At 36.5% G+C, this 24,362-nt stretch overlaps 3 protein-coding genes across 3 annotated transcripts; 1 reads left to right on the top strand and 2 right to left on the bottom strand.

Annotated features, from left to right (window-relative positions):
- The first annotated feature begins 5,822 nt into the window (after positions 1-5,822).
- On the top strand, positions 5,823-11,241 carry LOC120280371 (putative phospholipid-transporting ATPase 9). The gene is made up of 9 exons (XM_039287193.1): positions 5,823-6,488; positions 7,073-8,418; positions 8,513-8,900; positions 8,990-9,078; positions 9,174-9,282; positions 9,394-9,597; positions 9,687-9,911; positions 9,994-10,185; positions 10,291-11,241. The coding sequence occupies exons 1-9, from the start codon at positions 6,096-6,098 to the stop codon at positions 10,927-10,929; spliced, it is 3,585 nt and encodes a 1,194-aa protein (XP_039143127.1). The 5' UTR covers positions 5,823-6,095; the 3' UTR covers positions 10,930-11,241.
- Positions 11,242-11,294: 53 nt separating this feature from the next.
- On the bottom strand, positions 11,295-12,039 carry LOC120281011. The gene is made up of 2 exons (XM_039287963.1): positions 11,600-12,039; positions 11,295-11,521 (listed from the first exon to the last, which is right to left on the bottom strand). Exons 1-2 carry the CDS (start codon positions 11,851-11,853, stop codon positions 11,452-11,454), a joined length of 324 nt encoding a protein of 107 aa, XP_039143897.1. The 5' UTR covers positions 11,854-12,039; the 3' UTR covers positions 11,295-11,451.
- A 766-nt stretch (positions 12,040-12,805) lies between these two features.
- LOC120280558 (proline-rich receptor-like protein kinase PERK8) lies at positions 12,806-16,331 on the bottom strand. Its single transcript, XM_039287425.1, has 8 exons — positions 14,798-16,331; positions 14,297-14,704; positions 14,144-14,230; positions 13,993-14,063; positions 13,828-13,904; positions 13,600-13,747; positions 13,289-13,450; positions 12,806-13,192 (listed from the first exon to the last, which is right to left on the bottom strand). Exons 1-8 carry the CDS (start codon positions 15,756-15,758, stop codon positions 12,983-12,985), a joined length of 2,124 nt encoding a protein of 707 aa, XP_039143359.1. The 5' UTR covers positions 15,759-16,331; the 3' UTR covers positions 12,806-12,982.
- Positions 16,332-24,362: the final 8,031 nt, after the last annotated feature.

Genomic DNA, 24,362 nt, shown 5'->3' with positions numbered 1-24,362 from the left:
TATATATATTTATATAAATAAATAGAACAAATTGGACATGCGGCAAAAATAAAAGGTGAACAAAAAGACAACCATCTCACTTGTTTGCTCATAAAATCGGCATACCACATGGTTCCCTTCTTTTTTTCTTTGGTTTTGGAAAATATATATATATATATACTTTATTGTTTAATATAATAATCTCAATGGTTTTAGTTTTTACATCCAATGTTTTATCATAGCTCTTCTTACTTTGTTTAAAAAAAAAAAAATTTTAAAACTTGCTATGCATTACGAAAAATTTTTTTTTTTATTGTTACTAGTATAATCCTCAAAATAAATCAGGAGAGCTTTCCATCATAATTATCTTTTAATTGGATTTTGTTTTCCTTGAATAATACTTTTACACAATCATTTTTCTTCGTGTAAGAATTTTGACATGTAAGCTTTGAAAATTTGAGTTTTATGCGTTCATACTCTTTTGATAGTTAATTATGAATTATTGCATTAAATAATTTGAATTAAAATATAAAAAATATAATTTTTGTCTCTCATTTATATTCTATGATATTTTTATCTTTATTACAAAGACATCCAAGTAGATGAAATTAACACAACTTATAAGGACCACTAAACACTACATGCAAGCAAGCTCTGGTGGTTTCCACTAAATAATGCTACCAAGACTGTAAACATGCTTGATAACAACATATATATTTGATTATTTTATATATAGATATTCATTTTAATGCTATGCATGATTTATTGTCATTATCCCCTCCGATATCTTCCACTTTAATATGATCAAATAGTAAAATATAGAAATAACAAAAGAGATTTTTTATTTCTTATAATTTTTTGTAAGAATTTAATCTATTGATTAATTCGTTAGTATCATTTATTCATAAAATTCATTTTTAATAAAAAAAAGAATCTTAAGATAATCTGATAAAAACTTTATTTATTACAAATTCCATCCTCAAATATAAATAATTATTTATTTATATAAAGAACATCATGTTGGACCAACGAGATCATGACCTTGGCAACTTGGAAAAAGGCATTCCATAGTGTAAATTAATAATAGAATTGTGCAATTATTACAGCTCTAAATGTCAATGACTTGAAAGGCACGGAGAGAGTTTTTGTGAAGGAAAAACATAGATAGATATATATATATATATATCAAGCACTAATATATCAAACTAATAAAAATATTAATATTTTTTATGTTTCACATTTTATACTTTTGTTTTTGTTTTTGTTTTTTAATTAATTTCCTTTCAATTACATAGGTTGATGGTCATGTGTTTTAGCTAGAAAAGAAATGAGAGGGAAAAAGAGTTGAAAAGGATATTGATGTTTCCCACCATGAAAAGCTATGTTTTACTAATTATATTCTTGTGGTCGCATGTGCTTACATCAATCATATCTTTATTTGTTACATTCTAGTTGGTTTCTAAATATTTAATGGATTAAATCCCTTCTAATAACTAATCACTCAACTACCCTTCTTCTTTCTTTGTTTTTATTCATTCATATATTTATTTTAGAAAGATAATTAACTACAACTATATTAAAGTGAAAAACAAGTGTAAATATATAAACCAATCTCAAAGTAATAATTAAGATATTTGACTTTAAAAAATAAAAATAAAAACATACAAAACGTGTAAGAGATATTGAGACTAAATAACCCATATGAGAAGTTGTGTGGATCAACTCAAACAACACATGTCTAACATTAATAATGTATTTTTATTTGTTTTTTCAAGCATTTACCTGTTTGGTTAATGGGAATGCGGATCTTAGATTTCATATATTTTATTTTATTTTATTTTTCCATTTTTCCCCTTTGTTGACTTGAAAAGAGGCATTTTAGAGTATATTAACAAAGTTTATTTAAAATAATGTAATGTTACTTTCTAGAATTAAAAATAAAAAAATAAATTTTAGATTTTTGTAACATATATCCCTCTCACATGATTTATTATACTAAATCATTTAACTAGTTTAAAAAAGAATTTTTTTTTATCAAAAAATTTAAATATCTTGAAATTTCAAAGTCCCAAATATTTATCTTTATTAAGAACACATATATATATATATGTAATGAATATGTATGTATAAAAAATATAAATAATAGAGAAATTTTTTTAAAAAAAATCTCTTGGTTTTCCAATTTTGTGAAATAGGAACAAAAGAACAAAAACATGTTAATGGTGTTAATTCAAACTCATTTGGCGGTGATAAAATTGTCCATTTAGTTAAACTTTTGTCACTTAACATGATTTTAGACATAATTTTGTTTGATTTTTGGGATTTGCTAGTTTTTTTGTTTTTTATAGAATTTTGGAAGGAATTAATAAAAAAATATTGTTATACAAATGAAATGACAATTTTGTCCTTACCCAAAAAAAAAATTAACACCATTAAAAAAATTTTAATCAGCGAAACCACATAATTTTTTAAAAAAAAATTTGTTTGTAAAACTAGAAAACCGGAATTTTTTTTTTTTAAAAAAAATCATCAATAATATAAAAGATATATCACGTAGCTTCAACTATTAGTAAACGATGATAAAGTAGATGACTTGACTCAATGGCATAACATATAAAAAAGCTCAATTTCCTAGAAATATAAATTAAAATAAAATTCTCATTATTCTATGTAATTTAACAAAATAATTAATCAACTTTAATTTACTTAATAACGTGGTTTCCCACTAAAATTGCCCTAGTCTTAGGGCCAGTAAGGTTTAGGAGATTTAAATAGGTTGCCTTTAAAGTTTGACCTTTATTAAATAACTATATAAATGAACCATAAATTATTTGAATTACATCATTAAAAATTTAATTTGATAGAGTTTTGTACTGTATCATTCATGACTTAAACTAAAATTATTCTTGAAAAAAATGATAAAGAATCTATCCATTGATGTTATAAATGTAAATTAATTTAGTTATACTAACACTAGTATAAATAATGCACTGAATAATAATAATATTTTTGTAAGCCAAAAATAACAACTAATAAAATCTTCAATGTCCACAATTTTACATAAAAAAAAAAAAAGAATTTGTTAATGGAATTAATAAGAATTTGTTAATGGAATAAATAAAATTTTAATATTTTTTATTTGAATTTTTTAAATAAATAAAAAAATAAACAAATAGTTAAACTGTACTTCATTTTGCCAAGTTGCATGGCGGCCAATATAATTCCAGTTACAGCCTCCACAGTAAAGTTATTTATGGCATATTCCAGAACATTCTTAAGGGCTTTTTGGTCTTTTTGATGATAACTCCGATGGCGACCACATAAATGAAATGGATAAATAAAGATCCGGGTCCCATGTCAAGGGATCCAATGAATTTTCAATTAAATAAAATAAAACTACCCACTTTGTTTAACTTTTTAATATAATCATTTGATTATATCAATAACATGTTCTCACACTTTTTTTTAAAAAAAAAATTTATATTTATTTGTATATGGTCCTTAAAGTTCAAACCACATTTATTAGATATTTTATTTAAATCCTCTCGTTTATTTTTTTTGTTTAAATATCTAATGTTATTTATTTTTAAAAATTATATATAAAGATTGGAATCTTCACCTTCGACAAGAGTAGTTGCAAAAAAGGAAGACAAGGTTCCCAAAAAGTAATTAGATAAATTAGTATTCTAATTATTGTAATTAAGTGTACTTAGAATTCATATGACACATCAATATCTTATATAATAAGTTAATAATATATGTTATTATTATGTGCACCTTTATTTTATTAATTATAGAAAATGTTACACGTTACCCCCATCCTTTTAGTTATCCCATTCATCGCTTTACACGAAGCTAACATTATAAACTAAATTACCTAACTTCATTTCTCACATTTATTAAACCATACTCAAATGTTTAATAAATTCACAATTAACAATAAACTCTATTGGCCAAGATGACCAATTTTGATTATTGAAGGATTATTCCATCCAGACTTGGTCAATTAATTGATTTTTAATCACTTTATTTTAATTTATATTTTCAGATTTTTGATGATCTGTTTTTTAAAAGTCATATCTCTAAATCAGTCCAAAATGTGATGAAAAGACCAAAGCTAAAGAATTTGATGGCAATGATGAAAAGAAGCCTACAGCTTCATGGGTCCTATGCGAGTGATCATAGAAAAACAGCGACCAATACCAATGCCACCTAATCACAAAGACTACCATCGCTGTATAGTTTGGTTGCTTTGTCTACATAGATGATACCCCTATATTAGTTTACAAGGCGACATTAGCTCTCTCTCCCCTTGTGCTTTTAGGTGTCTAGTTTGTTATATTTCTTTATTGTTGCTTGGTCTCTTTCATTTGTATTTATTAGAGTTTGGAGAAAACTTAGGTGAAATTTACGTAGTTCACTGTTATATTTTTGACATTTGTCCGGAAAAGAACAAGAGCATTATGGAAAAATTGTTATGTTTAATATATTTTTGTTACATATGTCAGAAGCTCATTGGGCACTTAAGGCCACCTCTTTAGAGTTTATTCCCCATCCAGTGGGAGTAGTTTTTTTTTTTTTATAGTATAAAGTAAATACTATAAAAATAACTTTGAATTGGTGTTTTTTACGCACACCAACTTACTTAACTGACCCAAACCATTAACTACTTGAACCACCTCCGGCTAGCCATTGCTATTGTATTAAAACCAATAAAAAGAAAACATTTATTTTGCCCTCATGATTTATTTATTTATTTATTTTTTAAATATATAAGTCTTTTTCAAAAAAAAAAAACCCCATAATATATCAATAAATTATAAAAAAAACATATTTAAATGTCTTGAATCTTGGCAGCACTCAGTACGTCTCTATCTGAATGGACGGGAAATAATACATGAAATGACTGACATATATAAAGCTTGATGATATATCATTATAAATATTAATTTTTACAAGGTTATATCACCAAATACGTAAATAATAAATAAATAAATAAATAAATATCACAAGTTAAAATTCAAATTCATTTTTTTTACCAACATTTAATTTATCTCCTTTCAAATTACCGCGAAAATAGATCAGATAAAAATAATTCTTTAAATGCTCAATAATTTTGGAAACAGATTAGAAAAACAAATATAAAAACCATAATATGAATTATTAAATCAAATTAAACAAAGGAAAAACTTGGATTGTAGTACAAAATCCCAAATTTCAAACTTTCTAGATAAGTATTAATTAGGAAATTAAATCCAAAAACTAATCACATTCGTATGAACATCATCCATAATTAAAAAAATAATAATATAATTCTAGAAGCATATGTTTATATAATAATAATAATATTATTATTATTATTATATTATTATTATTTTTGTATATCATTTGGCTGCTCCGGCTGAGAAGTATAACTACATATAAAATAAAGAGAAATGAAGCTTGAGAGAAGGAGAGGTTTCCGAGAGAGCAGCAATGGTGGCATGGAGGTAGAGTAATTTCAAGCATTGGTGCGAAGTTGTTCTTCATTGACCGTCTAGAATTGGGAAATTTACTTGCTTTTATGGTTTTGTTTGATTATTTTGGTTTGATTTTTCAATGGGATTGACCCGAAGGACGCGGATGAGAGGGAGGAGAAGAGAAGACTGAAGGGGTGTTGTGGTCTTTTGGGTGGGAGGTTTGGAGGGGTTTGAGACGGAGTCAAAGAGTGGTTTGAAGTTTCAGCACATGTACATGCCGCCAGTCTAGAAAAGAAGGATTCAAAGATGGCTCTTTTATTGGTATAAAGGATGGATTTTGTCTGGGTTTCTGTTTATTGCTAGCTGGGGTCTTTCAACTGGTTTATTTGAACTTGAGAGAGAGAAATATAGAGAAAAGTTTGTGTCTTGCCAGGTGAAGAACTCACAGAAGTCGTTTTTGTAGCTCTTAGCTTGTGTTTTGGTGATAAAAAGGGAGAGATTTTGGCGTTGTTCTTTGTTAGTTTGATTTTCGTGTTTAAGTTTTGTTGGAATTTGAGAGTAGATAGATTGATAGATAGAAGCAAAGATCTTCCTTGTTTGGTTGGTTTTGGTTATAGATTTCAGCTCAAAGAAGGGTTTTTGACCATTTGATTGGAGATGGCTGGAGGGAGGAGAAAGAAGAATTTTTTGAGAAAGCTTTATAGTTTTTCATGTGGAAAAGCTTCATTAGATGAAGATCATTCTCAGATTGGAGGTCCAGGATTCTCCAGAATAGCTTTTGCCAATGATCCTGATTGTTTTGAGGCCACCAATTTAGGATATCCTGCAAACTATGTCTCCACAACCAAGTATTCTTTGGCTACTTTCTTTCCCAAAGCTTTGTTTGAGCAGTTCAGAAGGGTTGCCAACATCTACTTCTTGGTCACTGGATGTCTTTCCTTCACTCCCTTGGCTCCTTATAGTGCTGTCAGTGCCATTCTCCCTCTTATCATTGTGATTGGGGTGACCATGGCTAAAGAGGCTGTTGAAGATTGGAGGAGGTATCAGCAGGTAAACAATTCATGCCTTCTTTGATTTGCTATTGATTTCTTTTCTATTCTTGTTTTAATCTGTTCATCTTGTTATTGATTAGATGTTTGTGAAACATGTGTTAAGTAATTTAATGCCATATTAGGAGACATACATATTACCATGCATTTATGGTAGAGGATGAGATTGTCTTTTTGGTTTCTATATGGCCATTTCATAGATTTGAAAGGCTGTGGTTGGTTTGTATTCATTCAATGCATTAATTAGGATCGGCAAACTAGCTATTTGTATATTGTGCCATAACCAACTGTCACTAAGGAAAAATAAAAGATTATTAGGCTTGGTTTGACTTTCGAATGCCATATGCATTTTGGTCAACTATTTCAGCAATTCTATTGAATCCTTATTTACATATCTAAATCATCTGAAAGACTTGTCTTAACCTTCCTACGGAATAGTTGGCCCGGAATTTTGAAATGTGGCTGGCGTGGGTGTGCTCTAATTATGTTTTTCCCTGTTTCTTTTAAGCACAGAAGTAATATTAGAATGAATCAACTGTCGAAGATTTCTAATCTTTTTCATTATTGCGCACTATATTTGTATAGGATAATGAGATGAACAACCGAAAAGTTAAAGTACACCGTGGCAATGCCACTTTTGATAACACTGAATGGAAGAATTTGAGAGTTGGAGATATAGTGAAAGTGGAGAAGGACAATTTTTTCCCTGCCGATCTCTTGTTGCTTTCTTCTAGCTATGAAGATGCAATCTGTTATGTTGAAACCATGAACCTCGACGGAGAGACAAATTTAAAACTGAAACAGTCATTGGAGGTAACTTCGAATTTACAAGATGATTCAAGCTTCCGGCATTTCAAAGCTGTAGTTAGATGTGAAGACCCAAATGCCAACCTCTATACTTTTGTTGGAAGTTTGGAATATCAGGACCAACAATATCCGCTGTCCCCTCAGCAACTTCTCCTTAGGGACTCAAAACTGCGGAATACTGACTACGTATATGGTGTTGTGATCTTCACTGGGCATGACACAAAAGTTATGCAAAACGCCACAAACCCGCCGTCGAAAAGGAGCAAAATTGAGAGGAAGATGGATAAAATTATCTACTTTCTGTTATTTTCATTGGTCTTGATTTCAACTGTTGGTTCAATTTTCTTCGGCATTGCAACTGATGATGACATTGAAAATCACAGAATGAAAAGATGGTATCTTAGACCAGATGACACTACCATCTTTTACAAACCCTCAGAAGCAGTAGTAGCAGCACTTTTGCATTTTTTGACTGCCATGATGCTGTATGGGTATTTCATTCCTATCTCTTTGTATGTTTCCATAGAGATAGTCAAAGTCTTGCAAACCATTTTTATCAATAATGACCATGAAATGTATCATGAGGAATCTGATAAGCCTGCTCATGCCCGAACATCAAACTTGAATGAGGAACTTGGCCAAGTTGACACCATACTCTCTGACAAGACTGGGACATTGACTTGCAACTCAATGGAGTTCATCAAATGCTCCATAGCTGGGACTGCATATGGCCGTGGTGTTACAGAGGTGGAGAAAGCAATGGCTAGAAGAAAGGGGTCACCATTGCTTTATGAACCAGATGTTGAAGAAGAAGGTCACAGGGATAACAACAAGCCTGCTGTAAAAGGTTTCAACTTCACAGATAACCGTGTCATGAATGGAAATTGGGTGAATGAGCCTCATGCAGACATCATTCAGAAGTTTTTCCGACTGTTGGCTATCTGTCATACTGCCATACCAGAGACAGATGATGAATCGGGAAAAATATCATATGAAGCTGAGTCACCAGATGAGGCTGCCTTTGTCATTGCAGCCAGCGAACTAGGCTTTCAGTTTTATCAGAGGACACAGACTAACATCTCAATCCAGGAGCTGGATCCTTTGTCTGGGAAGACTGTTGAAAGGTAAGAAATTGTTGTTCTACAAAATTAGCATTTTCTATACCGCCGCTAGATCACTTGTCTTGATATAATAGCTAACACTCTTCTTGCCTCACAGGTCATATAGGCTCTTGAATATCCTAGAGTTCAACAGTACTCGAAAGCGTATGTCTGTGATAGTTAGGGACGAAGAAGGGAAATTGCTACTTCTCAGCAAAGGTGCTGACAATGTCATGTTCGAGAGGCTTGCTAAAGATGGAAGGAAATTTGAGGACAAAACCAAGGAGCACATGCACAACTATGCTGACGCAGGTTTGAGAACCTTGGTTCTTGCATATCGTGAGCTTGATGAAGATGAATATGCAGTTTTCAATGAGAAATTCACAGAGGCCAAGAACTCTGTTAGTGCTGATAGAGATGAGAAAGTTGAGGAAGCTGCTGATTCGATAGAAAGGGATTTGATTCTTCTTGGTGCAACCGCTGTGGAAGACAAGCTGCAGAATGGGGTAGGTGATCTACTCATTATGGTAATGCTAATTAATTTCATGACAAATATTTTGTGTCTAAACCAAGTCTCTTCTTGTATCTGTTCTAGGTCCCTGAATGCATCGATAAATTAGCACAAGCGGGGATTAAGATATGGGTGTTGACCGGTGATAAGATGGAGACTGCTATCAATATTGGGTATGATTTCTACTTTGAAACCAGTCAATATGCCTCACTTGTTTCAATGTCTGATTATCATTGTTCTTATTTTATTTCTTCAAAAAATTGTGCAGTTTTGCCTGTAGTCTACTTAGACAAGGAATGAAGCAAATAATTATCACATTGGAATCACCAGAAATTAAATTATTGGAAAAGGATGGCAACAAAGATGCTATTTTCAAGGTAAATCATAATATGTTAGGTTATATGTTTTCTGTTAGATTAATAAAATAAATAGATTTCTGTGAGACCTTTTCAAGTAACATTGCCATCATCCTCTTTTTGATACTTCAGGCATCGAAAGAAAGTGTTATTCATCAGATCACTGAGGGAAGGAAGATGACGAGTTCATCTGACACGCAGTCTTTTGCTCTCATTATTGATGGAAAGTCACTTGCCTATGCATTGGAGGATAATGTCAAGAACTTGTTTCTACAGCTTGCAGTTACCTGTGCATCAGTCATATGTTGCAGATCTTCACCAAAACAAAAGGCCCTTGTACGTAATCATTTATTGCATATTATGCCAAGTGCGCAACCTTTCTTGTAGTATTGAATCTAATTATACCCTCTCTATAATGCATTCAGGTAACGAGATTGGTGAAGGAGGGCACCGGCAAAGTGACTTTGGGAATTGGTGATGGAGCCAATGATGTCGGCATGCTTCAAGAAGCTGATATAGGGATTGGAATTAGTGGTGTTGAAGGCATGCAGGCCGTCATGTCTAGTGATGTTGCCATTGCACAATTCCGGTTTTTGGAGCGCTTGCTACTTGTGCATGGACATTGGTGTTACAGAAGGATTGCCTCGATGGTATGACTTCTTTTCACATGGTTTTAAAATTCAGCTTCCTAAATGAACTCCCATGCTTATCTTCATCATCCTCTGCTTCCAGATATGCTATTTCTTCTACAAAAATATCGTGTTTGGAGTGACCCTCTTCATTTATGAGGCCTATACATCATTCTCCGGGACACCTTTATATAATGACTGGTTCTTGTCTGTGTACAATGTATTCTTCACATCACTCCCCGCAATCGCTTTGGGAGTATTCGATCAAGATGTTTCTGCCAGACTTTGTCGCAAGGTATATTTATATTTTAATGTACCATAGTTTCTATTATATATTTCAAGCATGTTTATTATGAAGATGTTTTAAATGATGAACCTAAATTGCATCGTCTTTTTTCAGTTTCCTCTTCTCTACCAAGAAGGTGTGCAAAATATGCTCTTCAGCTGGACCCGGATCATTGGTTGGATGTTCAACGGCGTCTGCAATGCAGTCACCATCTTCTTCTTCTGCGCAGCTGCATTACAGCACCAGGCCTTCCGCAAGGGAGGTGAGGTGGTTAGCCGTGATATCCTGGCCGGCACAGTATACACCTGTGTTGTCTGGGTTGTCAACTGTCAAATGGCGCTCTCCGTCAGTTACTTCACCCTCATTCAGCACATCTTCATCTGGGGCAGCATCGCGCTCTGGTATCTCTTCCTCGTAATATACGGTGCAATCACGCCAAGTTTTTCAACAGATGCCTACATGCTCTTCGTTGAAGCACTTGCGCCAGCAGCGTCTTACTGGATTGTCACACTCTTCGTTGTGCTTGCTACTCTCATTCCCTACTTTTCTTATGCTGCGATACAGATGCGGTTCTTCCCCATGTACCATAACATGATACAATGGATTCGGTTCGAGGGTAAAGCTGATGACCCCGAATACTGCCAGGTGGTGAGGCAGCGGTCAGTGAGGCCGACGACGGTGGGTGTGTCTGCTCGAATTGATGCTAGAGTTAGTCAGATAAACAGCAGAGTCCACCATGCTGTTCAAACATAGCAGCAGCAGCAGCAGCAGCAGCAGCAGCAGCAGCAGCAGCTTTGTTGTTGTACAGTTTGCTTACCTCCCATCAACTGCTTCAATGGATCTTTCAGAAGTGGTTGATGTGTGTACAATTTGTTGATTAGGGAATGAGAGGAGGAAGTAGGTACATATAGAAGAGATGTAAATTTTGTTTTTTTTTTTTTATCATCATTTTGCCCAATTTATTCCTTCTTTCTTTGTTTTACAACACCTCAGCAGACAGTACAGAGAATAAGCTGAGTATATTGTGACTTTACTAGTCACTTTTCATTTATGGAAATTATTTATCATAAACTTTATGAGTCTATATATCTTCAAACACAACAACTTCATTTCCATCACTAACACAATAAAGTCCATCCAAAGAACACATTCCAACATAAATCAAACATCACACTCCCTTTCACTATACAAAATACAAAGCTTTGCAGCAATTAATGAAACTAAAGAACAAAGAACAAGCTAGGCCACTAGAGTTGGTAGTATATATATATAACTTCATGGCTGTGGGGAGGGTTGTGGCAGCTGTTGCTTGTTATCTTGCCCATCCACCACCACCTTCACTTCTCTGCAAATCATGTATATATGTATTTAAATATAAATCTGTTAAATTAACAGAGATGTGGAATATTAGTTATTGGAATACCTGATAAGGCCATGACCATGAGAAAAATGCTTAAGTTTTCTTCTTGCCCATGCTAAGCAGTCATACCTGACATCTGGACCAGCAGCTCTTGCAGCCCATAACCTTCCAAGAAAACATGAGAGCACTAACACAACCAATATCACAGACATAACAGCAAAGAATGGCCTTATTGATCCTGAGCCATGTTGATATCCATTTGAAAGCTCTTCTTCATAAGCAGGCATAGGTGTTGCTGTTGTTGTTGTTGTTGCCATTGATAAGAGAGAGTAAAAGAGATGAACAACACTAAGTTTCTAAGTCTCTGTTGTTGATATGATTGCAAGAAAGGGTTTATATTTGTTAACAGAAAGTGTTAGACCACCTTTTGGATTAGTGCAAAACCAACATGGAAAGAAGAAAAGTTAGCTTGGGGATGAGATATAATTAGTCCTTCTCTTGGTATAATATAATAAATTTCTTTTCATTGGTTTATTTTTTCCTTTTCACTTTCCAACTGTAAATTTTTTAACATAGTATCAGAGCTAGTGAATTTTAAAGACTCAGAATTTCTTATACCCCAGAAACTACCAAACCAAACCATGCCTTCTTGTATCATCTCTTCAAACACTTGATCAGCATTGCTAATTTGCAACTGGATTTTTGGAGGATCATTCCAACCTTGGTCTTTGAATTTTGGTTTTGGTTTTGGTATCACCTCAACTCCTTTTATCCTTCGCCTGCTTCGAAGCCTTTTCAATGAGTAATTCTTCGCCTTTGTAACGAGTTTCTGGGGTAATCTCAGCAATAAAAATACGAAGAATTGTAGGATCAAACATGGACAGCAGCTGCAAACTGCGACGCAGTCTGCAACCAAGAGATTGCAGTCTTCCATTATGCATGAATGAAGAAGATACAAGATAGGCATTGAAATATAATGGTGCAGAGCTGTTCTAAGGATTGAAATATGCAATGCTTGTTCTTGTTAATGAAGTGACTTGAAGATGGCTGCTTCCTTCCATTGTTGCTTCTAATAAACCTTTATATCATCCTTCTCATCTTCAGGAAACTTATTCTTTAATTTAAAGTATTATTATATGAAAGTGTCATTTAATCAATTCATTTAGTTGGATCTTTTCCATTGGATGAACATTTCCACTTAATGATTGATCTTAATAATTGATTGCTTCTTTCAAAGTGGAGTATAAGATTAACAATAAAACAGTTTGCCAAAAACAAATATATATTACTGTATGTGAACTACTGTTCCAAAGAATATACAGGAAAAGAAATCTAGTTACAAGTGTCAGATATTTCAATTAGAATGGCAAAATCAAATCTGAAACAATTGAAGAGGAAATCAACTCCATACACAGATAAGTGTGGAAATAAACAAAACTGGATGAACTAACGATGGTTGGATCCTATCGATGATTCTCTGTGACTATTCCAACTAGTTCTACTGAAGTCACTGCTGTATTCTTGGCCACCAAATGCCATCCTCTGAAACATCCTAATATCGGCTGAGTGCAAGCCTGAATCGAACATTCCACTCTGACCCGGTATGACACCGTTGTTTAGATTTGCTTCCCCCAAATTATCAAGAGCCCTCATCACCTAGAGTCATAACAAAAGATAAGCGCGTAAATACGAATATGTAAATGTTCTTGTAATTTTGTAGAAAGTATAATTCCTTCAAGCTCAAAAGTTTACCTGTCCCATCTGCGGCCTCATTCCTGCAGAATGACGGGTACAAGCTGCCGCAGCTTCAATCATTCGAAACATCTCGCTTTCATTGTAGTTGTTGTCAAGCCTAGGATCAGGTAGATCTTGAAACTCTCCGGTATCAAGAGCACGAGACAGTAAAGGCCGAGCCTGAAACATTTAATTCACAATTTCAAACACAAACATCCATTTGCATAAGAGGTGCCATTAATTGGCACGACACTACAAATTCAAATAGAAAATTTTCCATGTCTGACACCCAAATCGTTTTTTTCCATATGATATCTGCTGGAACTTACCCATTCAACAAGGCTCTCATCTCCAAGAGGCTGTGATGCATCAACCGGTTTTCGTCCTGTAATAAGCTCTAAAAGCACAACACCAAAGGAATAGACATCGGATTTATTGGTCAACTTGCCACTCGAGGCATACTCCGGAGCCAAGTAACTGTGAGGAATAAAAGCACTTGCTATAGTTTTGGAGAAGGCAAGATGACCAAAGCCTAAATTTTTAACATTTTTACATACCCGAACGTTCCCATGACACGAGTAGTAACATGTGTGTTTGTATCCAGAGCTAACCTTGCAAGCCCAAAATCAGATACCTGGAAGATGTGAACCAAAAGACGGGCGACATAGTTAAGAATACTGGTAATCCATGAGTCTCAATGTGATCAGTGTATAGGGAATTACCTGAGCTTCGAAGTTGTTGTCCAATAGAATATTTGAGGACTTGATATCTCTATGAATTATACGAGGATGACCTAACAAAGAAGAGGATGAACAGGGTATATAATAACAGAATATAAAATATGATGAATAGAAGGAAGAAGAGGAAGCTCACAATCCTCATGCAGATATGCTATTCCCCGAGCAGCACCAGCGGCAACCTTGACCCTTATCTCCCAATCCAACACTGGTCTTCCTTCCCCTGGAAAGTAAATCATTAGCTAATTGAATTTTCTTCTAGTTACACAAAATGAATTTCACATAATACCATGGAGATGGTAGTGAAGGGTGTTGTTGGGAACATAATCATAGACGAGCAATCTCTGACTTTCTGCTATACAGTAACCTACAAGAGAAACCAAATGCCGATGATGCACACGGCCAATGATTTCAACTTCTGCTTTAAACTCACGCTCCCCCTGCGAACCACCAACTTTGAGTTGTTTCACAGCTACTTCCCGTCCATCTGGTAAACATCCTTTGTATACACAGCCGAATCCGCCTTCACCCAGCAGGTTCTGGTTTGAGAAGCCACCCGTAATGGCGTATAGCTCTTCATATGCAAACAATGATTTTGAATGCCCAAGTCCCGGTTCTGGTGGTGAGTATGCAAAACCATGACCGTCACTGCTATTATGAACAAGAGGAAAACTTGGTGACCTGGGACGAGATGCTTCTGTAAGGAAGAGCTTCATTTATTAGCATATTAAATCAAATTGTATATGCATGAAACAATCAAATAATGAAAGAGAATGAGCATAGGAATGACCTGAGACTTGCGAAGATGCAAATGGTGAAGGCATAACATATCCCCCATTATATCGACCAGCAGACCTTCTCCGCTTCCGCACGAACCAAATAGCTGCTCCAATGCAACTAAGCACTAAAAGTGCAGCCACAACAGAAATTGTTATAGCTGCTCCGCTTTTTACCCCACCACCTCCTGTTCTAACAGTGCCATTTGGACCAGGGGTGATAGATTTATTGCCACCAGGGCTAGTTGGAGTAGAAGGATCACCAGATGGAGCAGGAGGGGACAACTGTGGAAGACTAGCACCAGGAGCAGGAGGAGGTACATTTGGGGTTAATGGAGTTGAACTACTAGAAGAATTGCCCGGAGGAGAGGCAGGGGGGGAACCTTTGGGGGTTTCTGGTTTAGTAGTTGGTGGTGTTGCTGGATTCGAAGGTGGAGGTGGGGATGAAGATGTGGGTGGCAAAGCTGATGGCGGGGGTGGTGATTGAGCCTTAATTGGGGATGGTGGAGTAACAACAGCAGGTGGAGAGGCAACAGGTGGAGGAGGTGAGGATGGTAGTGAAGGTGGCGGAGGGGATGTCGATGGAGGAATGGCCGAAGGTGGCGGAGGGGATGCTGATGGAGGAATGGCTGAAGGTGGAGGAGGGGATGTTGATGGAGGGACGGCCGAAGGTGGTGGAGGGGACAATGCAGGTGTTGGTGGCGGTATTGACGGAGGTGGAGGAGCAGAAACTGGAGGTGGAGAAGCAATGGAAGGTGGTGGTGGTGAAATTATAGGTGGAGGGGAGCCAGCTGGTGAAGATAGAAGAGGAGGTGGTGGTGGAGATGATGCCGGAGGTGGCGAATTACTAGAAACAGGTGATGCAGGAGATGTGGGGGGATTGGAGTTGGCATCAGGTTGAGACAAAGGTGGTGATAGAGTGATGATTGATTGTGGTGGAGGTGAAGCAATGGATGAAGATGGAGAAGAAGCCATTGAGACCAAAACTACCAACTTTTTTCAGTTTCTTCTTTCTATACTACAAATCAATCTCTAAAAACACATCACCTAACTGTCAAAACCTTCAACCTTTGTCAAGTAACAGAAAACCCTAATTCCACATGTCACACAGAGATCACAAACCCTAATTCAGAAACAGCACATACTACACAAAGCAATTCCACTACCACAGAACATAAATCTCAGCAAAGATTTCAACTTTATGAAAGAAAATTGCTAAAAATCCAAACTTTTTTCAGATAAACATCATACCAGGAACTGGGCAGATCACAAATGAACTACAAACTGAAGATCTTTAGACAAATAACAGCATTTCATTGAAAAACAAAAAGCTCAAAGACAAAGACAACTCTTTGGTAAAGGACCCACCTCACCTCCTCCTCTCCTTTTTCTTCTCCACTTCCAGACTTCCTTTTCTTCTTCTAAGTATCAAGAAACGTGATAACAACTCAGAGCAACGCCATGTTGCCCCAACGAGAGAACAATGGTTGAAAGAGAGAGAGAGAGAGAGAGTGGGAGGCAACCTCCCTTTGCTATGGTGGACAAAGACTTAGCTTAAATATTGCCAAATTATTCATTTATTTATATATATATATATTTATATATTTCTTTGAATTTATGATTGTATCCATGTTCTTACACGGTGTTCATATTTTAGATTAAAATCATGATTTTTTTTTTATTTTACCAAATTGATATATTTTTTTATTGTTTAAATTTGATTAACTATTTGTTGCTTGTTTATGTATGCATATGCATGAGCTAAATTAAGCGCAATTTAAGGCTTCATTTCAACAACTAAAAAAAATAATTAATATTTGATGGAGAGAGAATTGGTAACGTTTTACTAGTCAAATAAATTGGCTGTTTAATTGCTACGCGGTTAAGGTCAGCATTTCCAAGAAAGCTCTTTTTTTTTTTTCTTTTGTTTTTTGAAAAACAAAAAATAAAGTGATTAAGTAAATGAAAAATAAAATAAAATGTTCTGGAATTATGTGAGAAAACAAGAAAAAATATCTTTCAATTATTGTTTTTATTTGGACTTCACCGAGACATATGTCCATGAAAATGAATTTTGAAAAACAGATAACCTACTCGAGAAGAAAGTATTTCTTGGATGTGAAAAATAAATTTTTTTTCAAACAAATTAGATTTTTGTTTTTAACAAAATTCAACAAGCAACTCTTCCTCGGTAAATATGAAAAGGACCCATTATAAATTTACGAATTGAGAGAACTTAAATGGTCGGGCAATGCTTTTTTTTCTCCAAACAAATAAATGAGACTTGAAATTTTGTGTGAATTTTTTTTTAAAAAAAATAAATCATTCAAAATATGTTAAATAAATGAAAAACATTCAAGATACCATGCAGATAAGATACAAATAAATGGAATGGAGAACTAAGAAAAAGAGAAAGCTGTTGAGCGGCCTATAATTAAAAATTTAAAAGTGAAAGGTGATAGACAGAGCTTCCAGATAATGACTGTTCATATGAATAAATCATTCATGGTTGCTATGTTAAGTTGGGGTATTAATGGTTATTGCTTGTTAATTGGTTAACAGTAGAAAGAGCTGTAGAGGAAGTCAAGATTTATTTATTTATTTTATTAGATGCAAATTTTTTAATATAATCAATATTTTATACAATAATGTTATTTTAAATAGATAAATAAAATAAAAGAGTAAACCTTGAATGAGTCAATAATCAAAAGGGTATATAAAAAAAAATAATCAAATGGGAGACATCAAGACTTCATAATCAAAAGGGTATATATATAAGTCAAACATTTTATTTTTTACCTCTCAATTAAAATAAATAAATTATCAAGTAAACTTCAATTTTTTAAGTCCAGGATTGCTATATATATACACACACACATTTCAGAATGAAAGTGAAATTAAAAACATTAAATTAAATTAAATTAAAATGTCCCTATTCCCTTTAACAATTTTCCCACCTATGCAAAATTTCAGGTTATTTTTTATTTTTTATTTTTTTTGGAGAAAAAGAGCGGGGTGAACCCATTAGAGACCCCAGGAACATGCACAAGCCTCGATGGAACAAGTGGGGACGGGACCGCGCTCATGTGGGTGCTGGAACCACTCGTATATAATTACTATTCACAACTCCCAAAAATATGTCCTAAGCCGAGAATCAAACTCTCACCATTCGGTGAGAGCTCAATCGATGACCCGTGTACCAATAGACTCACAAGTCGTTGGCAAAATTTCAGGTTATTCGGCCCAGCTTGGAATTCATTGATTCTCATGTTGGGGAGGCTGATGAGGCTTTCATGCTCAAGAAGGGCCATGACAAAAATGTGGAGGCCCGTTATTGTGGTGGGCTTTGAGGAGGCTCTTATCTATTGTTTTGTATTGGGCTTTGAAGAGGCCCGTTATTCCTCTATTATTATTATTTTTTTTTTCACAGCTAGTGAGTGGATTGTTTGTATTACCCTTTGAGTGGTTTTTTTAGGGAAAATTACTGTTCACCCCTCGTAATTTTCAAAACTTCCCAAAAACCCCCTCCAACTTTTGCACACCCTGGACGTACTCAGTTATATTTTTACATTCCTTTTAACCCCTCAGGTAAGTTGAAGTGGGTCCACGATATGAAATTCTTTTTGCCCTTGCAAAAGGTGGGAAAAAAATGGCGCCCAATCATAACTTTCTTTATGCATAGTTTTTTTCAATTTTTTTGCCTCCTGCTTGCTTTTTCTCAAACAAAGTTTAGAAGGCTCATATCTTGTTCTTCTTGTTCTTGTTCTTGTTCTTGTTCTTCTTGTTCTTGTTCTTGTTCTTGTTCTTCTTGTTCTTCTTTTTCTTCTTCTCATTTGGTGTATTCAATTTTAGCTCTTCCGATTAAATTATGGAGAGTTTTTTTGTGCTATTGCTAGATACAACGGGGAGGGGACGAGTGCTAATGTTCACGGCGCTGACTTCTTGGGAATCAGTGTTAGCTGAAATATGTGAGCGATGGGGTCTCGATATTTCCCGTGTCAGGGTGAAGTTTATCACATCCCGATGGACATAAAAGCAGTATGTCTCATATAAAACGAGGTTGACTTCCAGCAGCATGTGTCACGTCAGCTCCATCTTCAAATGTTCCGTTGTTGATCTTGTTGTTGGGGACGGATGATGTGGCATCGTATCCCACTCGAAAAGCGAGTTCTTCTCGTTGTAAGTTTCTTCTCGCTTATGTTTATATAGTTGTAGAAGTTAATTATTGTTTATTATCCCCTGCCACTGCTTTACATTTATCAAGTTTCCATTTAAACACTATTGTCTCCGATTAACTTATTAACTTATTATTTAACTTTTTTTGTTTTTAACGCTTTAAGATTTATGTTTATCGCTTTAAATATTTTTGTGTCTCTGTTTAAATATTGATCGTGTTCGCTTTAAACTAAAAGTGTTGGCGGGAATTCGAATCCTGCGACGCTTCGTTCCACATCATGGCGAGCCCGAGGGTGTGGCATGCCTTCCTTCCTCATCCCGATCAAGTCGAAGTGTTGTCGCTGGATATTGGACAATGTTTTTGAAGGCGTTGAACATTTCGGAGACGCACTTAGGAATTTTTGCAATCAAAAGGAATTTTGACTTCAAATTATCGAAGAACGAGAAACACCCGGGTGATCGTGGAAGGAAGCTTCGACTTCAAAAATGGCGTATAAGGAAGCTATATTCCCCATACCCGAGACAACGACAGTCGATGGATGAAAAATCGCAAACTCGCGCTTATGCATCGCCCTGTGACGAGAAGGCAACCCGGGTGTCCTAGACGAAAGAGGATCGAGTCGTAGCGTCCCGAGGTCCGCAGAGTTGCGTTGTAGCCATTGCCACGCTTCGGTCACAATCGCAGATCGTGGAATGAATCATGCCGACTAGGCATTGTGTATATACTTCTTATTATTGTTTAAATATTGAACTTTATATTTAAATATATCTCTTACGCTTTTAAATAATTTATTCTCTGCTTAACCGTTATTTTTTTATCGTTTAAAAATAAATTTGTATCCGCTTAAAATGTACTAACGGGATGGTGCTAGCGGTTCCCCTGCGTGACTAATACACGCTCGGTTCCCCAAGCGCTTTCCACTCCCGTCGCACATAAAAAAATCGGAACATTACATTACATTCTATAAGAGATTATTAAGTAATAAGGATATTTTTAAACGTGAAAAATATTAAGTATATTTTTTTGTTGTAATTACATTGATATTATTAAATAATAAGGATATTTTTAAACGAGAAAATATTAAATTTAAACAGAGAAACCTAAACTTAAACAGAGAAAACGAAAGTTAAAGGGCAAAAAGTTATCATTATACTGATTAAAATGAATGTTGATATTAGCCGATAATGAAAAATGAAAATGAAACAGAACCCTACCCGATAATGTACCTCGCGGACTACAATATCATCCAACAAGAACGTAACCTCAAAACGAAACAGAATGAATTTAATTGAATTTAGATACATGTACATTTACATTGACAAAAATTTGTCATGTTCTTCGGAAAAAAATGAATCAATTTAAAACCCGGGTTTACATTTGAAACTATTACACCTATACAACGACTATGACCCCCGCTTGCGTACACTCCCTCTCGGTTCGTTTTTACACAAGAAAACGGAGTTTAAACAATTACATTGATATTTACACAATGAACTATATACTTAAACACCGAAAGTGTATATTAAACAATGAATCCGGATTATTAAAGAAAGAATCGTGTATACAAATATAGAAAGAATGACTAAGAACCCGCTGCGAAGACTCCCTCCGGGTCGTGATGCCTACGCCTCCCTCCCTAAGTATGCAGGAAACATACCTTAATCGCAGATAAGGGACGTCAGTCTGCGGTACCCGTAGCTTCTCACCGGCGAGTAACTGCTCGATAAACCGCATGACATAGACGCTGCAGTCGACACTTCCTTTTTTTCTCGCCGTGGGGCTTCGAGTGTCGTGAACAAGCGGGTACTTTGCGATCGCCGACTCGCCCAACTCCATGTCGATACTGAGGTCGAATAGGTTCCACTGTCGAGATATACAAGTTCATATTAGAATGCCGATTATTTACCGAACACTATTACACAAACACAAATTATTAAAGCACTTACCATTTCTAGCGCTGCTTTTTATCGTATTCTTCGCTTTGGCATGAAGAATAATGCCCGTATTCTTGTTTTTTTCATTGTCAAGGACGACGACATGGAAGTGACCACTCATAATTATCGGGAGGATGACGATGTCCACTTCATGCAAGTTGCGCGTGGCATCTCCAATCATAGCCATCGTGGATTCATGTGCGTCGTCGCCTTGCTTTGACATGAACAAGGCCAGTGGTCGTGTGATGGAGGCGCGCCTCTTATAATGATATGGCACTACGCTCATCGTCTTTTGCAAGATACATACGAATGCGTCCCATCACATCGCCCTCGCGACCATCTCCTTCCCCTCGAAAGCGTGTCGAATAGATTGGCCCGTGTGGTGCTCGACGAGTCATTCTTCCACACGATGCTGTCTGTGGTTGAACGGAACAAAGACATGTAAACAATGTTGTAAGTATAAAATTAAACGTTAAAGTATAAACTTTAAATTCTATATTGAATGTTTAAACGGTAACGGTAATATTTAAAGGGTATCACTTATAAGTTAAATGTTATTTGTAAATTTTAAACGTTAACGCTCCTACTTAAATGGTAACTAAAAACAGCTTTTAAACAATATCATAAAAAAACTTCAAACTTACTTGTCCATAGGGGCGCTGAGGAAGATCCTTATCAACTCCCTCGCTCAGTACTTATTGAGGCGCGATCAGCAACGTATTTTTTTCTTCGAATGAAGACTTTCCGAAGTTCTTCTACTTTTTTTATCGGCTTCCTTTAATGGGGGCACGACGGCAGAGATCAACGGGAGACACTTCCTTACATGCTTCTTGTTCTTGTGGGATTGTGTCCGCTTCGATGCGCAGCGGTCGACCGCTGGTTCCACCGTGAATTCCACTCGCTGAGGATAGACTCAACGACCTTCTCAACCGTGAGTTCCACGCAGCAGAAGATCAATGGGAGACACAACGTTGTCTAGTTGTTCTTCTTCATGGATTGTGTCCATCTTTGATGCCGCGATCGTCAGCGCCGGTTCCACCAGTATGCATGATGTCGTCAACAACGTAGTCGACGATCTTTTTCCACCGCGCAAACTCGAGCGCCATCTTCAATCTCCTCCACCGTGATGGGCATGTCATCAACGTTAACAACATCGACCGCCGATGGTGCTGCCGCCGATGGTGCTCGCTATTATTTCATCGTCACCCGCAAGACGCGTGGAGACGGAGGCATTATTGTTTTTCCTCTTTTTGCAAGCTTCTTCGAATGAGGCCGTCTTTGAAGGGCCACCCCGATGATGTCCTCGTCGTCGAACTCCGACGGCGTATCCGTCCCCGGGTGCTTCATTTGTTTGAAGGGAAGGCGCGATCGATTAGTGATCGCGACCGGCCTTCCAATGCCTCCACCCGAGCGACAAGCCGAGGGAACTCGGTCATCAAAATCGCAAGCCTCGCATGAGAGTTGCAGGTGACATCCCTCGCCTAGTGCCTGCTGGGGAGCCGCCACGCTCGGGGGCCGACACGGTCGGGGAAGCCACGGTCAGGGCGGGGTGGGGAGGGTTTTTCCGACCTCGACGAATGCGTTTTGGCTCGAAGCGGGAGAACCCAGGCTCCAGCAAGCAAGGAAGAGGTTGCCCTCTCATCTTGCTTTGAGCAAGCGGTTCCCGAGCAATAGCATCCGACCGACCGGTTGGCTCGAACAAATACTTCTTCATCAAGATTCGCGGAACCATTTCAGAAACTAGCATGTGTAAAGCAAACAATCTTAGCGAAATTATTTAGTTTAAAACAATTAAAACTATATTTACACATGTAACTCGTGATATTTAAACGTTATAACCTATTGTGTTAAACAGAGAACAAACAAATTAAACATTAAACTAAAAAGTTTAAACGGTAGTTGAACAAAGTTAAACGGTAAGTTATAATGTTAAACGATAGATGAATAAAGTTAAACGGTAAAATGATATGGTTAAACGTTAACGCTCTACGATAGAAACAAAAATATTTTTTTGAATTATTACCTCTTTTCCTTCGAGAGATGACAAACTCGTCTCTATCGTCGCTGCTTCCCAGTAAGTATTTTTCACCGTAGTACAAAGATCTTTGGGATCTTGCAGAAACGGACTTTCTTTCCGGTTCCGGTCACTCAGTAAAAACCCGGATGTTAAGCGCTCACGCTGCAACCCTTAACATACCCGGTGTTGGTCTTCTTCCCCGCGATCTAGATTGCACTCGGGTAGCGGCTTGTGGTATGTCCTCCATAAGCCACTTAGTGCGTCGCTTGCGCCCATGCGTAGCGCCCCATTCCAGGTAGATCATCGACATAATCAACGATCCAGTTAGGAACCGAGCAGGAGGTATTTGGGAAGAGGATTGTACCCAGGAGGTACACCATCGATGGTTTGGCAAAATTCTCCTCTTCTCCCTCTCGTCCAACGAGTTCTGTGAAGAGTGCTCTCGATGGAGTCTCCCGTGTCTCTCGTACGTCTTCGATAAATACCTCTCTTGAAAGTCGATCGTGTTTTCTTCTTCGAAACACGATCGCCTCCCCATCGCAACGCTGAGCCAAGAACGATTGCCACATCTTCGAGGCCTAAAAAGTCGAGCATGCTTTCCCCGATCCCCGAATTTATTGGTGCGGTTATCGTATCTCCGCAATGAGAGTCAAGAAGGGCCCGCTCTTGGTATACTGACTTCCAACTCGAGAATGCTCGTGAACGGTGTCCTTCGGATGATCTCCCGATGTCGAGGGATCATGTGAACTTTCAATTCGACCCACGGTCTCCACTCACGGGTGTCAAGTAGCATCGCCCATTAACTAGATTGACCGCCATAATCACAAGCCCTGCGACAATAACAAAGACATTGTTAAGCGGAAATGTAATTTGTTAAACGGTAGAACACTCGGCTCTTAAACACCGATATCATTTTTTTAAGCGATGACGTATACTATTAAACGTAGATACAAATAATTAAACGGAGACGAACTAACTTAAACGGTAGAAAGCTCATTGTTTAAACGGAGACCTCATTTTTTTACAATCGCAACCATATCAACTCGAAAGGGTAAACGTAGATTATAAACATTACACAAAAGCACAACAATCGGGAAAACCATTTTCGATCAGTATACTGGATCGAAAAATGTAAAAACAAAAACAAAAAAACCCTAGCCGAGACATCTCCCTCGCGACTAACAAAAACCCCAAATCGATTAATCCCCCGAAAGCTTCAATGTCTTCCAACAAAAACAAAATCACAAACCAAAAACCGAAAAAAATGTCTCTTCGTAATGTAATAGTTAACAAAAAACCATAATGAATACCTTAGACTGCAAAGTGACGAAATGTCGAATACTTGCACGGGACTTCTTCTTCGAGACGCCGGTGGAAAGGGAAGAGTGCCGTGGGAAGAGAAGAGTCGGAGACGCGAGTTGAGCTGGAGTCGCGAGTTGAGAGAAGACAAG

This window comes from Dioscorea cayenensis, chromosome 17, assembly GCF_009730915.1.
Source record: "Dioscorea cayenensis subsp. rotundata cultivar TDr96_F1 chromosome 17, TDr96_F1_v2_PseudoChromosome.rev07_lg8_w22 25.fasta, whole genome shotgun sequence".
NCBI classification, from domain to species: Eukaryota; Viridiplantae; Streptophyta; class Magnoliopsida; order Dioscoreales; family Dioscoreaceae; genus Dioscorea; species Dioscorea cayenensis.
This window is presented reverse-complemented; position numbering and strand designations above follow the sequence as displayed.